Genomic DNA, 17,484 nt, shown 5'->3' with positions numbered 1-17,484 from the left:
TCGGCAGATACTGGAGTGATCTGCTATTTCCTTCTCCGGCTCATTTTACAGATGAGGAAACTGAGGCAAACAGGGTGAAGTGATCTGTCCAGGGTCACACAACTTGTATGTGTCTGAGGCAGCATTTGAACTCAACTCTTCCTGACTCCAAGCCTGATATTCTGTGCTCTATGGCGCCTCCCAGCCGCCCCAGTTAACAACTACAGAGAGCACCCACTGCGTGCTAGGCGCCAAGCTAAGCCTTGAGGGTATCAGGACAAAGTCACCTATCCTGAGGCTTACCATCCATGGGACCAAATTCCCAAGGGCCTCGTTCCCTCCTCTATCAAATGAAATCACTAGATTAGGCAGTAGATAGAGCTCTAGACTAGAGTCAGGAAGAACTGGGTTCAAATTTAACCTTAGCATCTACTAGCTGTGTGATCCTGGGCAAGTCATAAACATTGTCTGCCTCAGTTTACTCAAATGTAAAATGGGGGTAATAATAGCACCTACCTCCCAGGGCTGTATGGAGATTCAAATGAGATAAAACATGGAAAGCACCAGCAAACCCAAAAGTGCTGTATAAATGCCAGCTATCATCATCTTGCTGCTACCGGACAGCCCAAAATATTGATCCAAATATTTTTTTATCCAAATTTTTATTTATCCAAAATAGAACTCATTACCTTCCCCTAAATGCACCATTCTCTCTCACTTCCTTCTCTCTGTCCTTCCAGTCATTCGGGTTCCCAGCCTAGAAATCCTCCACTCCTCCTCCCTGTCGTTCCTTCTGCTCCCTTTTCCATGTCCAGTGAATCCCCAGGATCCATTCATTCTTCCTCTATGGCATCTCTTGCATCTGTGTCCCCGCTTCACTCATTGACCACCATCTTAGGTCAAGCCTGCATTACCTCTTTCCTGGACCATCTTCACTGCCTCCTAATTGGGTAGCAGGCTGGCTCCACTTCATCAATCCCCACTCCAATCCTCTGCCAACTGTCATCAGAACCTTCCAAGGTCATAAGCCCAGGTCACTCCCCTGCTCCAAAGGCTCTCTGGCTCCCTGTTGCCCTTGGGATCTAGGACAAGTTCCTCTGATACTTTTATAACCTTATGTTATCCTATTCCCCAGGATATTTCCACTCTGGCCCCCTCTCCAGTTCTTGAGCTCCAGCCCAGAGTCTCCACTGAGGAAGGACTGTCTTCCAGTTGTGACTCTCCAGATGTTTCTCCTTTGTCCTCAAGGGGATGTTTCCCCGACTTTTGGACTCCTTTTCATTGTTGGTTTCTCTCATTGGAATATAAACTCCTCGAGGGTGGGGGCCATCTTCTTTTTGCTTCTATTGGCAAGAAAAGCTAGGGAAAAAAGACCCAGAATGGACATGATTTATGTCTTCAAGTACTTGAAGGCTCAGCTCATCTCCGCTATGTAGCCCCCCATGATCCTCTGTCCTCGTTTCTGAACTTTGTGTCTCTCTTCTCTCCCAGTAAAATGTAAGCTCCTTGAGATCAGGGACAATGAATTTAAATGAACTTCAGGTTTCTCCCATTTGAATTTGAGACAGCCCTGAGGTCTGACCCCCGCCCCCTCCCTCTTGGGATAACTCTGTCCCCCTCTGTCTCTGGCTTTCCCGCTCTAGGCTCACAGAGCTGACTCTGCTAAGAGAAAGGCTCCAAGAACAAAATGCTAAGAAAGAGAAGACTATCTCTGCCCTAAAACTGGACATTCAGAAGCTGGTGAGTGGACTTCTGGGTACTTTTCTCTTGGATGTTTGTTTTTCCTCATGTTCCCAGGGTTCATTTGCATCCTTAACACGTTCGCTTCTCTGCATCCAGGAATCCACCCAAACTGGAGATCTTCTGGAGGCGGAAAACTGGAAGGAGGAAGTGGAATCTTTACAGCGGGTTTTAAACCACATCACAAAGGTGCTGTTTTACTCCTGGGGAATCATGGGAGCATAGATTTAGAAACTTAGAGACCATTAAATCCAAAGTCCTCATTTTAAAAATAAGGAAACTGAGGCAGTGAAAGGCAAAGGGTCTTCCTCAAAGATCACATAATTAATAAATGTCTGAGGCATGATTTAAATAACAGGGAGTTTGACCAGAATGTAGAATTTGTAAGTGGGGGGGGGGGGAGGGAAAGAATAGAAAGAAAAAGGAGACCATTCAAACAATGGCAATTTAAAAAATTTCTGTAGACCTACTACACTCTATCATGCATACAGGATATATGAACTATTATTTCTATGGGGGGGGGGGGAGGACTTCCTGCTCAATCTGGGAAATGAAACTGAGGTACACAATGCAGTTAGCCAAAGCTATAGAGTAGTTCATGAGAATAGGCTCCATCATACGCTGGAGACTCTCCATATTTCATTGTTATTTTACGTCTCTGGGATCCCAAGCGAGTCAGAGTATTTGGAGCCAGTTACGGATGATAGCTCAAGTCTAATTGTCTCCTTTTATAGAAAGAAAAACCTGAAGTCCAGAGAGTTTAGGATACTTGGGCCCAAGATCACACAGTTAGCGAGGGGCAAAATCACTTTACTTTGTTGTCCTCAGTTTACCCATCTGCAAAAAAAAGGAGGGCTGACCTTGCCAAACCTTTGTGAAGCTTCAGGCTATAATAAACATGAGAGGATTTGTATAGGGTAACTTGTTTGATGAGTCCGGGATGAGGAAGATGATGGCCATTTATTTGCTTTCTCCATTCTCCATTTCCCCCCGCAGTTAGTTCTCACCGACGCTGAGTTTGTAGATCTTCCCTCAGCAGAGAACAGAAAGGGTGGAGGGCAAGAAGATCCTGGAAGACAGCCAGCCCCTCTGAGCTCCAGTTCCCCTCCTCCACAGCAGGCATCCGGGGCCCGGCCCTACTCCCCGCTACACCAGGATGCAGCTCTGCAGGCTGTCCAGAGAGCTCTCCAAAAGAGGCGTCAACAGGAACAGGTTGGGAGGACAGCGAGCACACAGGGCTGCTTATGTACAAAGAACAGGCCGATCCCTGGAAGCCTGGGCTTCTCCCAAAGCAGAGACTGGTTTTTACTAGAAAGGAAAAGAATAAAAATCCCTTGTCTTAATTTTGTTTCCTAAAACACTCCAGTCAGCTCTCTCGGGTCAATCCACGACGCTGGGTACGATGGTCAAAGTGGAGGATCTCATCTTCCTCATGTATAAAATCACAGAGTTGATTTAAATCATCCTGAATCCCCTCCAGTCCTCGATTTATGATCTTACTCATTTTAGTTCCCATTTTCTTGAATTCTGGCTCTACCATTTATTAGCTTATATGATCCGGGTAATTTACTTTGTTTCTCTGGATCTAAGTTTCTTCCACTCTTAAAAGTGATTTGGATTAAGTGACTACTAAGGTCGCTGGCCAGATCTGAACAATCATTGAAACCGGTCCCCAGGAAGCCAATTGGCAAGTCCTGGGGAAAAGACTGGGGGTTCATCAAGGGACACGAACCCAGAACCAGAGAGTCCACTGGAGAGTACTGAGGAGTGAATGGGGATATGGAAAGGAGAGACGGCTCCCCCGGGGCAAAAGAAAACCTTGGAGCAGACACAAGAAAGAAATAGAAATGAAAAGGAGGAAACATCTAGAAGCAATGAATGGATGGATGAATGAAATGGATGGAAGCACTGTGTCAAGAGTCAGGGAATACAAAGCCAACCACATTGGGAAGGTCCCCAGAGGCCATCTATTCTGGTCTGTACCGGAATGGAAATCTCCTTGACGAGGTCCCCCCTCCCCAGCACATCACCAAGAAGTCATCCAGCCCACCATCGGACAAGGTCAAAGAAGAGCAGCCCGCTAGATTCAAGGCAGCCTAATTTACTCTGGGTTCATTCTACTTTTTAGGAAGTTTTTGTTCTAACTGCCAATGGGTGCCGTTGATAGTGTGTTTGGTTTTGTTCAATAATAGAGACAAAGCCTTGTCAGCCACCCACTCACCCCGGCTGTTCTGCTCTGTGCTCAAGACCAGAGGGCACCATGGGATAAAACAGAGTTTAACTCTCTGTGGCCCTCAGAGAACCGACCAGCGCTCTTCCCTGGGTTTGCTCCTTTTGCACATGCAGCAGCCTCTCCTACAGCTTTTCCTGAGCCTTTGCTCTGCTGTAGGCAGGGATCTCCAATCCTGTCCTCCTGCTTCCACAGACTGCTCGTTCACCACACGGATCATCTGAATCCATGACGTGCCCTCCATAAAATCCCATCAGTAGCAGAAATGGGGGAGCCACGTTCTGAAAGGGGTCTGGTGGAAAAGCCCTAAGAGCCCCCTCACACTGGGCATTTCTGAATCTTGCTCTTGAAAAAAACAACTTGCCAACCACCGATCCTGCACAGCCATGGATGCTCCTGTCAGCATGGGGGGAGGGCCGGGGGGGACTTTCTTTGTATCAATGAAGTCATAGGTAAAGTGCCCCCAAAATAAAAAGAAAGGAGATAAGGAGGACCTCCAGGCTCTAGATTGGAGGGAGATGCCGGTGACATTGGATGGTACCGGTTCAGTTCCATTTATTTTGCAGATGAGAAAAACAAGAGCCAAACAGGCCATTGGCTTGCCCAGTAGGACGTAATGTACTCCAAAGCAGAGGGGGGTTCACTGGGTCGTCCCCAGAACTCAGCCTGCACCTCCATCATTGCTGCCTTGATTAAGTAGAGCTGGAATTTGAATTCATGCAAAAGCTCAGTGCTCTTTTCACAGAACCACACTGCTTTCTGCCCTGGTCTGCCAGCAGGACTGACTCACAGTATTGAGATACGGAGCCCAACATTTGTATTGTGGCAAAGGCTCCATCCTGACCCTCACATGTCCCGCGATCCAGCTGGGAAGATGAAACACGTTCATTAATGTCCAGTCTCCAATTAGATGGTGAAAAGCTCCATCAGGACCAAGGGCTGTGAAAAGCTGAGGAGGGGGCGCTCACTGCCAGATGGAGCTGGAGGAGGGGGAAGTTCAGGAAAGGCTTCGGGAAGGATGTCACCTGAGCTGGTCAGGGAGGAAGCCCCGGGGGCCGGGGAAGCCATGCCAGGGCCCTGCTGGTAACGCTCTGGACCCTTTCCCAGCCTGCATCCCTGGAGCCCCTAGAATGCCTGGCTTAGTAGGGGGGCTGCCCCAGGGGGCCACAGGCCAGGCGCTCCCAAGCTCACACACAAACCCATTGTTCTCCGGCTTATTGCATCATGGGGGAGTGAGGAGGGCAACCTTGGCTTCTGCAAAATCTCTTGCAAAATTGCCAGGGTGTTTTTCTGGGGTAAGAGAGTTAGGAAAGCTTTGCTCTCTGTCCTGCTGTGATTCCCTCCCTCCCACATTTTGGAAGCCAATTTTCCCCAAGAGTCACGAGGGAGGGTTCCCTGGACTGAGGCTCAGGGGTGTGTGGGAAGGCCCAGCAAGGCTCCCATTTCTGGAAATGGATCAGTGACAGAGATGACTACCAGCCCCAGAGCAAAGGGCCTGGAGCAAGCGGAATGGGGAGGGGAGGTGGGCAGTGGTGCAGGAGCCCTAAGCTGGAGCCCAAAGGCCAACATTTGTGTCCTTTTTCTGCCCCCAAGATGTCCCTGTGTCGCTAGAGTGAGATTCAGAGTCAGCCCAGCGCATTCACATCTGTCCATCCTGGATCTGTACATCTCCAAGGAAGGAAGCTCACTACCTCATCCCTCTGACAGAGTCTCGTTGTTTGGAGGTCTCCCCTAACGTGGGGCTTATCCAACCAGGCCTCCCCCATCTTGAACTTGAGAAAGCTGACCTTTCCGAGTCCATGGGCCAGGCTTGACATCCCTGTTGGGCTTCATCTCATTCGATTCAGCCCACGGCTCCAGGCCATCGGGATCTCTCGGGTCCTGACTGTGGGTCCCCGGGTTAGCTCTCTCTCCCACCTTGATGTAATCTGGAAATGGGAGCCCGCCGTCTTTGCAGAGTCAGCGATAAACCTGCTAAACAGAACAGGCCAAGCAAGGACAGCGGGGTTCCGCCACTAAAGCTCTCCTTCCACAGGGGCAACAAACCAGAGATGACTTCTCTTAGCATCCAGCGCCCACTCCATCTCTTATCTCATCCACATTTCAGCCTCCACCTCAAGAGCAGAATGAGATAACTTGTCTAAAGCTCTGCTAAAATTCAGGAGTGCTAGAACACTAGCACTGATGCTTACTAGTGATCCTGAAGTCAGAATTCACCCCCACATATGCACACACAAACTTAGTGCCTCAGTTTCTCCTCTGTAAAATTCGGGTGATAATATCTGTAGTTCCTCCTTCCCTAAAAGGGAAGTGTGCTAATCGAAGAGTGCTGTAGGCTTTCATTAAGATAATCATGCAATCACGCAAAAAAGTACTCTGTCAACATTAAAGAGACAAGTCTTGTTAAGAAACATGGGGAAAATCTAGGGGAGGGGATGGGGGGGAGGAGGGGAAAATTTGGAAGGCAAGGTTTTGCAAGAGTCAATGTTGAAAAATTGCCCACGCATATGTTTTGTAAATAAAAAGCTTTAATTAAAAAAAGAAAGAAGGAAGCATGGGGAAAGAGCCATGAAAGAATGAGCAAAAGGACGCAGAAGGCAGGGGATAAGTATGCCAAAGACAAGTTTTTTTGATCTTGAAACTACCTCAGATCAGTTGCTGGTAGAAACTCCCTTTTAGACCCCAGAATTCTTAGAGTTACCTGTAGTACTGAAAGATTTAGTGACTTTGGGCTAGGTCAAAAAATCAAAACAAACAAAAACAATAATGAAATAAATCTTTGAGTGACTTCCAGGAGAAAACAGTAACAATAACCATAGTAATAATACTAATAATAATAATTCCCATTGCTGATACACTTTAAGGTTTACATGGGATGTTCAGGCTTCCTTCCTGTGGATCCCCAATTCACTGACCCATTTTCTCTTTGGCTCTGCAGGAGCTGCGGCTGCAGCTGGAGTCCTCTCAGGCCACCGTGACAATGCTGCAGAAACAGCTGGCCGAGCATCAGAGGGAGGCTCAGGCTGCACAGCTGCAACTACAGGAGCAGAGACAAGAGAGAGAAAAACTTCTGGTCAAGCTGGAGGACCAGAGGCGAGACCTGGAACGCCGCAAAGCCTCTGAAGAGATGTTGGGAAGGTGAAGGAGAGTGGCTGATCCGGGGCCAAATTAGCAGAGAGTACAAAACAAGGAAGGAGACAGGGCCCATCCAAGCCCAGAGGTTTGAGGACCAAGCCGAGGCTTTGTAAAGCTGTCGATGTCTGTCCAAGTCTATCCAAGTTCATGGACATTGCTTCCATGACACTCCCTCATTCACCTCATCCTCTGCTGTCTCTTTCTTCACTCTTTTCCAACATTAGATCTTTTCCAGTGAGTCCCCTCTTCTTCTTATGTATTTAAGCTCCAGCTTCAGTATTTAATGATCTTCCAGTCAATTGTCTGATTAATTTCTTTAAGTATCAACTGATTTGATCTCCTGGTTTTAGAAGGGATTCTCAGAAGTATTCTCTTGTGCCCCAATTCAAAAGCACCAATTCCACACTGCTCAGCTTTCCTTATAATCCAACTCACAGCCTACATCGCTAGTGGAAAACCCATGCTGCCCTTTGCCAGCAAGGCAATGTCTATTCTTAGTCTGGCATCCAGGTTAGCCCTCCAAGGAGCAAGTGCTTTTTTAATTTCATGGCTGCACTCATTATCTACAGTGAACATAAAATCAGTTACTTTTTCTATCTCTTCTCCCTCCATTTGTCAGGAAGTGATGGAACCAGTAGCTAAGCTCTTAGGGGGGTTTTGTTTTGTTTTAAATGTTAAATTTCGAGGCAGTTTTTACACTCTCTTCTTCCACCCTCATCAAGAGACTTCTTAATTTCTCTTTATAGAAATTGAATAGCATCATCTGCATGTGCAAGGTCATTGATAGATCTCCCAGCAATTACATCTTATAAAAATGTCACTCATTACATTTTGATTCGTCCAGCCTGACATTTCACATGATATACTCTGTCTAAATATAATATAATGTAACCAAAAATAGATCATATTTTATGTAAACAATATAAATAATTTTGATTTGGTTTCTTTTTGTAACAACAACAGTCACATGTGGGGGCTTTTACTGACACTAGGCCGATTCAGCCGACTGTGCTGGTTTCCTCACCTTTCGTTGGTTTTCTGTTCAACAATGAAGTGCTATGTTATATGCCATGATATTGTGGTATATTCCTTTCTTTTGTTGTTGTTGTTTTTAATTTCATCTTTTTTTAATGGGCAGTTCTTCATGGAAATGTATAAACGTGTGTGTTGTAGTTCTTATAGAGCACCCTTCAGTGACTGTTAGAGATACTGTAGGGAGTCTTGGTATGAGAAAATGAAGGATCATTTAAACTTACAATAACAATGAATTGGTTGCAGCAGAACACAAAGGAGTGTATAATGGGGGAGGGGGGGAACAGTCTTTATTTTTCTTTCCCCAGGCGTGCCTTACATACAGATATTTCATCAAACTTTATTGAATCCATAAGCAATGATTAGACACCTACTATGGGACAGTCACTGTGTTAAGCTAAGACATGAGCCTTCAGGGAGCTCAGGGAGCTCAGGGAGCTCAGACTAATGGGGAGGACGACATGTCCCCAGGGAGTGGACTTCCTCCCCAGAGAGACCTGCTCTTTATTTCCCCTTCTGCCCCATAGGGAAAAGGAGGCCTTGCAGACCAGGATGCAGGATCTGACTCAAAGAGCAGATCTTTCCTCCCTGGAAATAGAAAGACTCAAAGCCACCAACACAGAACTGCAGAGACACCAGGGTCTCTTGGAGCAGCAGGAAGAGGAGATGTTGAGGAAAGAGGAGAGGAGTCAAAAGGAGTTGGAAGCCGGGTGAGTGAGGCTGGACTCTGGAGACTTTCCCTTTCCCTGTGTTGTGCTGAGAGGAAGGAGTACGTGGGGATGCCCCAGGAAAGCCTCCCCTCAGGGCAATCTCCCAGGCCTCTCTGGGACCACTCAGTGATGGATAGGGCTAAAGCAAGGGACCTCACTGTAGTTGTTGATCTCGTCCAACTCATTGGGACCCCATTTGGGCTTTTCTTGGCAATGATACCGGAGGGCTTTACCTTTTCCTTCTCCAGCACATTTTACAGATGAGGAAACTGAGGCAAACAAACTTTCCCAGTGTCCAAGGCCAGATTTGAACTTGGGAAGATGAGTTTTTCTGATTCCAAGCCCAGCACTTTATCTACTTTACCACAAACTTCCTCAAAAGGGAACCTCAGGGGCCAAATATCAAGTATAGCATTCTCCATCACATGGAGGAAACTGAGCCCTGTAGAGGGAAAGAGCCTGGCCCATGGTGGCTAATGTCCAGCCTGGCAAGAGAAGACAGAATCCCTACCTATTGTTCTTGCCACGAGCTCAGCTGGAACTCTGGGAACGAAGCTGCTGGATCTTGACATCATAGATTTAAAGTTAGAAAGAACCTGACAAACGGAGAAATCAAGTGACCGATGCAGAAGTAAACATGATAGTCATTATGCCCATTCTTCAGACGGGGAACTGAGGCACGGGGGGAGGAGGGACAGACCCAGGCCAACCAGTTTGCACAGGGCAGATGGATCAAGGGCTCTCTCCTAGGGATTCCAAGTCTTGTGAGCATTTCCACTTAATTAGAAGAGCGAGAGGTAAATGTGTGCTTAACGGAGGGGAAAAGTTCTCAGAAATTAAAGCAAACTCCCTTTGGAACGGGCTTTTTCAGGAGGTGGTGATGGATCCCACCAAGCCGTAAAGGTCATGGAGCCTCTGGTCCAGCGGGCGGGTCTGGCCTAGAGCATGATGAGGAATAAGTTGGTGCTAAATGTTTGCTTTCTCCTGCCCTCCCTCCCCAGCCAGAGGAGCCTGAAGCAATTAGAGGAGAAGATCTCGGGCCTGAAGCAAGAGCTGGTGACGGTGAAGGAGTCCCTGAACCAGGCAGTCCTGGAGAAGGAGGTCCTGGAGAGCCAGAAGGAAGGCCTCCGCTGCTCTCTCGCCCAGGTACGGCCGTCCGGGCAGGGCCTCGGCACCCCCGTCCTGGGGCTCGCTCGCCTTCCCGAGGCTTTCCCCCTTTCTTGCCCCATGGCTCCCCTTCTGCTCTCCCCTCCTCCCCAGGCAGTCGGGCTCACGTTCATTTATTTTTCAATCCCTTGAAAAAACAAACTCCCCAAATTGCATTAAAACAAGAAACAATGGGCTACATTGACATGTCCCCCGGCCCGGCCAGGCCGGGTTGTGAAACACCAGGGTGAGCCTGGAGCCCACTCGAAAGCCAGCCTCAAGGATGGGGCGGGGGGGTGGGGGGGGAATTCTGTCCACATTGGCTTTCTCGGGGAGGAGGGAGCGAGGGGGGGGCCTGGATGGACTGAGCAACCGAACAACCTCTGTTCTCTTTGGCCATCAGAGCAGGGCGCGGTAAGGACTGCCCTGCGAACCAGTGCTCCCTGCAGGGGCACACCTGGGACCCCCTCCCACCGGCGGGCAGAGCCATGACCGGCAGTCCCAACATTCGGGGCAAAGTCAGTAGAGGAAGGGTGGGCAAGATCATGACTGTGGGATCCCACGGTTGGCAGTCCAAGGCCAACCCAGGGATGGGAGGTGCAAAGACATGGGAAAATATGCACCCTGAGCATAGGAGTAACCTGTAGGAAGACCCCAACTGTCCAACCCTAGTTATGACTCTGCCTATGGAGGAAGGAGGAGAGAGATCAAAGCCCCTTTTCCAGTGTAAGCCCAAATCTATCTCTAAACCACCATGTGGCAGAGTGGAAGGCGCTTTGGATTTAGAGGTGGAAGGTCTGGATTCCAGTCCTGCTCCTCCACTTGCTAGGAAGTGACTTCACCTGACAGCCTCAGTTTGCTCTTCTGTAAAGTGGGGGTGTGGGATTAGATTACCTCTGCTCCCTTTTAGAATTAAGTCAGAGCTGGACATTGCAGCAAAGGGAAGCAGGGAGGAAGAACTCTGCTTTCAGATGCTGGCATTCCACCATCTGCCGCCTCATTTTAACACTAGCATCTCTTTGTGTCGCCGTGCAAAGGGAGGAGCCATTGACCTGGACTCATGGGATCTTAGATCCAGGTCTAGAAGGGGGCTTAGAGGCCATTTTACAAATGAGGAAACGGAGGTCCCGAGATGTGGAGCCCCTGCCCCAGAACACACAGCTGGGAAGCAGCCGCGCGGAGGTTGGAGCCTCCGTCCGCTCCTTTCAGGGCGCCGTGACTCTGTGCTTTACACATGGACTGGCCCGGGAGAAAGTCAGTCAGGACGGAGCACCCCTGCTCCCCCAGACTGGCTTGCTGGCAGCATCTCTAACGCCTCTGGACTTTGGTCACCCTTGGATGTCCGGGACCAGAGCAATATCTCCCCTTTCACCCTTACAGAGCTGAAAGGCTTGGACAGGGCCTTTTCTAAAGTCGGTCCGGCTCTAAACCCGTGATGCTATGGCCGTTCTCTCTATGCTCTCACATGAGTTGTTCACAGGGCTAATGCCTCCTCATGCAAGGCAGGCAGAAAGTGGGTGCTGGGCTCAGGACCTCGTGACCTCCCCCTCAGCACACGAGCCTTGTGGGGAGCCATGCTATGGGAAACAGTGAAACCCTTTTGGCGTTTTAGTAACAGGATCTCCTTGGAGGGAGTCCAAGAAGGGGGTGCTGTCTTCTTCATAAATAAATAAAACCCAAATATTTGGCTTATGGAAACATAACCTGCCTCGCACTGAACTCTGTACTGCAGCAGACCATGACTTTCCCGAGAGTCCAAGTTTGCAGAACAGCTCCTGGGGCCGAGAGCTAAGAGCCTCCTCTTCGGGAGGTTTCCCACTGCGCCGATGCGAGGGTACCCGTGGTGGTTGTCTCCCCACTCTAGGTAGAGGCCAGCAGCGCCCAACTAGAGTCACAAATAACCAAGATGAGAACTGAAGACACAGAACGAAGGGACTCCTTGGTCAAGATGGCAGCCCTGACGGAGAGCCTGGCTCAAGACAAGGTCAGCCTGAACCGGGTGATCCTACAGGTAAGAAGTCCTAGCGCCCCCCAGCCGAGGATGGCCCCTAAGACTTCCCTTGGAGAACCTTCTTCGAGAACCATAGTCTAAGAGGGAAAGAGAGAAGATGTCAGAGGCCCTTCCCCTACACATGCTTCATGGCTCCCCATGTACCAAAACACCAAGGTGATCCTTCAAGACAAAGACTCAAAGCCCACATCCTCTGACTACATATAACAACCTACTTTCCCCCACGCCAACCTTTCATCCTACTCACAGATTTTTTCCCACTAACCCTAGTCCTAATCCTAAAAGAGACAAGGTCATTCATTCCATAATGAGAGTGAGAATTTAAGGATTCCGGGGAGGTAAACAGAAATCACTTTATTCATACTAAGGTCTAAATGACTAAATTTATATCCTTCTCTGGAGGTGGGAAAGCAGGAGAGATAAGGGCCATGGGGAAGGAATAAAGAGCTCAGAGGAAGGTGTGCAGCAGAAACACAACATCCCCCTTATACTCAGAGCCCCCACTCAGGGGTAGAGCATAGACAGGTCAGCATCACCTTCTCCTGGATCAGGCCATGTTCCCTCCCAATGCAGTTATACTTTCTTTAGGCTCTATAGATTTCAGTTCCTTGTTTTTCCTAGACACTCTCTTTGTTTTCTTTTGGGCCGAACAGTTGGAACAGGAGAAGAACCAGTGGCTAGACCGGCAATGGCAACTGGAACAAGAGGTGAGCCGCCTTCGGGATCAGCTTGCTCATCTGAGTCAGGAGCTGGACCACATCCAGAGGGAGAAGCAGGGTCTAGATCAAAGCTTGCAGATGGCAGAGGAGGAAAGGGGGAACCTGGAGGAAGAGATGACACTGCTTCAGAGAGAGAAAGTCCAGCTTCATGAGCGACTTATGCAGGTGAGAAGAGAAACATGCTGAGTGCTCCAAGAACTGAAGGGACAAACTCTCAGAGCCATGCAGATGTAGCTTCTGAGGTCCCTGAAGATTCCTTAGTGTTCTCAATCTCCTGGTTCTTGGCTTTCTCTGTATTTCAAAGCTAGATTCCTAAAATCCTTTCAAAAGCTTCCTTCACACACACACATACACTCATTAAAGTACATTTTTTTGCATCTATGAGGGGGTCTTTAGGCATATTTTAAGAACAATTGAGTTTTCCTTTCTGTATCATGACAATACCATTTTCTCTTGCCTTCTTTTAAATCATAATCATAACTCCTCTTTGAGGGGATTTATCTGAAGTATAATGACTTTTATTTCAGCCTTCCATTTCAATTTTTTTTTCTTTTTTATTATAAACTTACTCATCGGCCAGTACAAATATGTCAGAATACAAAAGATAAAAAAAGGATTATATATGAGCCCATGAGCTTCCAATAAGTACAGTTTGTCTTTTTAAGTAATACTAAATTTAACAAGGTAATAACAAAATGGTTTTGTTTGTTTGTGTCCCCTTTTGAATCTTTTGTTTTCTTCTGTGTATTTTCAATGTTTTGTTGATGTTCTTTTCTTCATTTTTTGCATCCTTATCAACATCCACTATTTCAATCTCCCAATAGAATTTCTCCCTTGTAACAAATAAGTATCAATTAACACATAGATCTTGTCAGAAAATATGTTTTTTCTAAATTTCCATCCATTTCCTATCAAGAGGCAGGAAGCATGCAACCATTTATTTTAGCCCTATTATATAGCTTTATGTTTTAAGCTTATGTCTAATATGCAGAAAATCTTGGAGTTTTGTTTTCCAAACCATTCTCCATTTTCTCTTCTTTTATGAGTGCGTTTAATCCATTAACATCCAAAGTTATAATGTTAAGTTATGTTTCCCCATCAAAATCTCATATATAACTTTTTGTCTGTTAAAACCACTAGGTTCTTGTAGTTCATTTTGCTTGAAATAATCATACTCTCCCATCTCATTTTGAACTCGTTTTTCCCCTCTCTCTTCCCCACTTTCTACATTTCTTTCTCACTTTCCTATTCTCCACTTCTCTCACTCTCCTATTCTATGCCTTCATCTCTCCTTCCCATGTTTTTTACTCCTCTCTGCTTCTTCTTTTGTCCACTTTTCTCTCCTATTTCCCACTTTTATCTCTTTCTCTCTCCTGCTCTTCATTTTGAAATCCCAAAGGTAAGCTGTCAGAAGCATACTTTGGAAGGACAACTAGACCACAGCCAGCAAGAGATAAAGATGCATGCTGACACTCTCCAGCAAACCATACTAGAAAAAGAAGAAATATCTAAGGAAAAAATACGACTTGTGGCGGAACACACATCCTTGGAAAGACAGAATCGAGTCCTGGTAGAGGACAGGGCTGCTTTCAGGTACTTTGACCTCCTCTTGTCTATGCCCAGGTCAGAATTCCAGTTTCCTATAAAACAAGACTCCCAGAATCCTAGATACCTGGACTCTATTCTTAGAGCCATACCATCTCCTAATGATAGAGTTGGGAGAAATATTAGACATTAATTAATTCAACACATTGGGGAAACTGAGTCTAGTGGATCATGTGGCTTCTCCTCTAAAAAACTTAGCTCACTAACTTTTCCCATTGGTTTTCTAGCTGCCATCACCTCTTGCCTCCATACCGGTTTTCCACTACTCAGCTTAGCTTTTTCTTCCCCTACTCGTCAAAAATAAGCTAAAACCCTTCCTTTTTGAAATTTGAAAAGTTTTTTTTATTTCTCTGTCCTACAGCCAAAAGAATAAACATTCAGCCAATGAAAAAGTTATAAAATGTATTACATTCTTTTTAACGAAATTTAGTCTTCTCTGAATACTTAAAATCAGACTTTCTTACTTCTTAGATTAGATAAAGTCTTTAAAAAGTTTTAGTAAATGCCAAGTATTGTGCTAAATACTAGGATGCAAATACAATCAAAGGGAAAGGTAATCCCTGTCCTCCTGCAGCATATATTCTGAAGGGGGAAAACATCCATAGAAGGGGAACTGAAAAGAGAAGGGAAAAAGGAGAAAAGTAATTTGAAGAATAAGAGTTGAGAGGTTAAGAAGTAAGTATGACTGGTGTGGCTACTTCCTTGGAGGGTCCATGAACTTAAGCACTGGAGGAGCAGGTAGTAGACTGTGATATGCTGATAAAAGTTTAACAACCAACTCTTGAAAGAGGTAATTACATTAGACTCACTTTTAAATCTAATCTGCCTTGTAAACATTTTATCTATTCCTTTCTTAAGTCTAAATGAGGAACAAAGCAATTAATTAAGCCCTGATTTGTAGCATATATCCTTTTTCAGAAGTGCAAATACAGTGAACATTTTAGCAATCAGCTTGAGCTGACCCTAGCACAGCCCTTGTTGGTGATCCTTCCAGAGCCTGCTTTTAACCTGGGGCGGGGTGTCCTGCCTGCCTTTAACCCCTTCTCCCTACTAACAAAGACCCTTCCTCTCCCACCACTGCAGAGCTTCTAATCCAGATTTTCAGACCTCTTTTTTCCTTCCCAGTCCTAGGAGGATCAGCTGTGGTTTTAGCTAAGATGGAGGACAGTGCCTTTATTTATCTCAATGGCTCTGTTCGCGCACTCTATGACTCCAGCCTGGTGTGTGGGATCCCCCAACCACTCTAACCCACCCATTATTCCTTTTTCCTGACCAACAGGTCTGATCTGACCCAATCCTATCCCCCTGTACTGAGATCGCCTTCTCCCTCCATTCTGATTCAAAAACCATCCAACAAAGATGTATTAAGCTGAATGAGGGTCCTAAAAGCAGGAAGTCTCATCTTCTTAAGTTCAAATCTGGCCTCAGCCACTCACTAGCTGGATACCCTGATGGAGTCACTTAATTTTTTCCTCAGTTTCCTCATCTGTAAAATGGGATTAATAACAGCACTCATCTCTTAGGATTAGCAGAGGGACCCGGAAAGCCTTCCCTCACTGGACTCCTGAGGAGTTTCTCCTTCAGTTAGAAATCTGTCCCCAGGAACATCTGATTGAGAGCAGGGGAGATAACATATGCCCCTGGGCTGGTGAACATCAGCCATCTTCTTCCCCTCCCTCTTCCCCACCCTCCTCTGAGTCTCAGACCTGTGAGTCAGGGCTCAAGCCCTCGCCCTGGGGCTCGCTGTCTAGACTCCGGCTTCACAGTAAACAGAAAAGATAGTGGGCGCATTCCAGACATTGCATGAGACACATCCCTCCACCCCGACGAGCCCCAGTAACCGGGGCAAGAGCATGTACTACACCTGAACACGAGGGGAAACTGAGGCAGCAAGTCACACGGTGGGCTGCTGGTGGAGTAAGGAGGCGAAACACGGGTCTCTGGGCACCCAGGGATAGTCCTTTTCCCTTCCCTTTTCTGAAAAGAGCCCAAAGGTGTCTCTGGGAGCTCTGCTCGGAGTCCTCTGTGACTGCTGTGCGTGTGGTTTGGGGGTGAAAAGCTCAAGTCTGACTCAGAGGATCTGGGCTCGGGTCCCGGCTGGGACGGCCGTCACTTATGGGACACTGTCTGCCGGGGAAGAGTCCCACAGTGACGACATCTAAGATCCTTAACTACCGGACCCGGGTCCATGTCTGTCACCCACACAGCTGTCTGGGGGTGTACACCGTGGGGGTGCAGAGACATGCCCAGAGAAACAGAATGAGCCAGGATATGTCACCTGCACACTGCTAGTGCGCACAGGGGCGGAGAAGCCGAGAAGTGATTGGGCTCCAGCAGTTAGAAAGGCAGGAAAACCCAGAGGAAAGAACATGAGTTCAAATGCTGGCCCCCACGCTTACTAATCTCATGACCCTATTCCAGAGCACCACCCCTGACACAGACCTAGTTTCACAAACTTGGAGCCATCCCTGACTCTATGACCTCATTTCTACCTTCCCAGTCCCATCACGGGCCACGTCTCGGTCCCTCAGCCTCCACAAGGTCTCTTGCCTCGGCTCCCTCCATTATTCTCACCAGCCTGCTCCCAGATGGCATCATCCCTCACCTTCAGCCTCCTCATCACCTTCCCTGTTCCCAGTGTCTCCCTTCTGTCCCCCAGAAGCTGCCAAACTGATACCTGCAAAGGCAGCTCCGACCCCGTCCCTTCCCCTCCCAGAAGCCTACGCGTCTCCCCACTGACTCCGACACCCAAAAGAACACCTTGAGCAGGCAATGTCCTTCACAAGCTGGAGGCAGTCAGCCTGTCCAGCTGATCTCACACACACACACACACACCCACCACACACACACAGCCCCCTCCCGACACACACACTCTACTCTCATGCCCTCCTGACCAAACCCAACTGGTTCCTCTTATTCCATTTCCCAACAATGCTCTGGCTCCTCACTTTTGCCCCATTAAATCCCTAGTTCTCTCCCTCAGCCCTACCCAGGGACACCTCCTGGACTGGCTCTCCCTAATCCTCTGGGTGCCAGTCCCCCCTTCGCCCAGGATGACCGGTCACTTTATTTTCTATACTTGACATTTATTTATCTGCTACAGAATCCCCAAGGGAACATAAGCTCCCTGAGGGTAGGGATGGCTTCCTTCTTAGTTCTGGATTGACAGCATCTTCC

General features: G+C 47.5%; 2 protein-coding genes across 2 annotated transcripts in view; both read left to right on the top strand.

Annotated features, from left to right (window-relative positions):
• The window catches only part of LOC127556967 (rootletin-like), a 30,787-nt gene extending 27,712 nt beyond the window's left edge, over window positions 1-3,075 (top strand). The window contains exons 9-11 of the mRNA XM_051990473.1: window positions 1,623-1,719; window positions 1,819-1,908; window positions 2,716-3,075. Coding sequence (XP_051846433.1) covers window positions 1,623-1,719; window positions 1,819-1,908; window positions 2,716-3,075 — 547 coding nt within the window. The remainder of the gene's footprint in view (window positions 1-1,622; window positions 1,720-1,818; window positions 1,909-2,715) is intronic.
• A 2,342-nt stretch (window positions 3,076-5,417) lies between these two features.
• On the top strand, window positions 5,418-17,072 carry LOC127556966 (ciliary rootlet coiled-coil protein 2-like). Its single transcript, XM_051990472.1, has 8 exons — window positions 5,418-5,561; window positions 6,888-7,087; window positions 8,644-8,826; window positions 9,828-9,972; window positions 11,837-11,983; window positions 12,637-12,867; window positions 14,102-14,295; window positions 16,808-17,072. The coding sequence occupies exons 1-8, from the start codon at window positions 5,418-5,420 to the stop codon at window positions 17,070-17,072; spliced, it is 1,509 nt and encodes a 502-aa protein (XP_051846432.1).
• The last annotated feature ends 412 nt before the right edge of the window (window positions 17,073-17,484 follow it).

Source organism: Antechinus flavipes, chromosome 3, assembly GCF_016432865.1.
Source record: "Antechinus flavipes isolate AdamAnt ecotype Samford, QLD, Australia chromosome 3, AdamAnt_v2, whole genome shotgun sequence".
Lineage (NCBI taxonomy): Eukaryota > Metazoa > Chordata > Mammalia > Dasyuromorphia > Dasyuridae > Antechinus > Antechinus flavipes.
The sequence above is the reverse complement of the archived record's forward strand: the minus strand, read 5'-3'. Positions and strand labels throughout refer to the sequence as shown.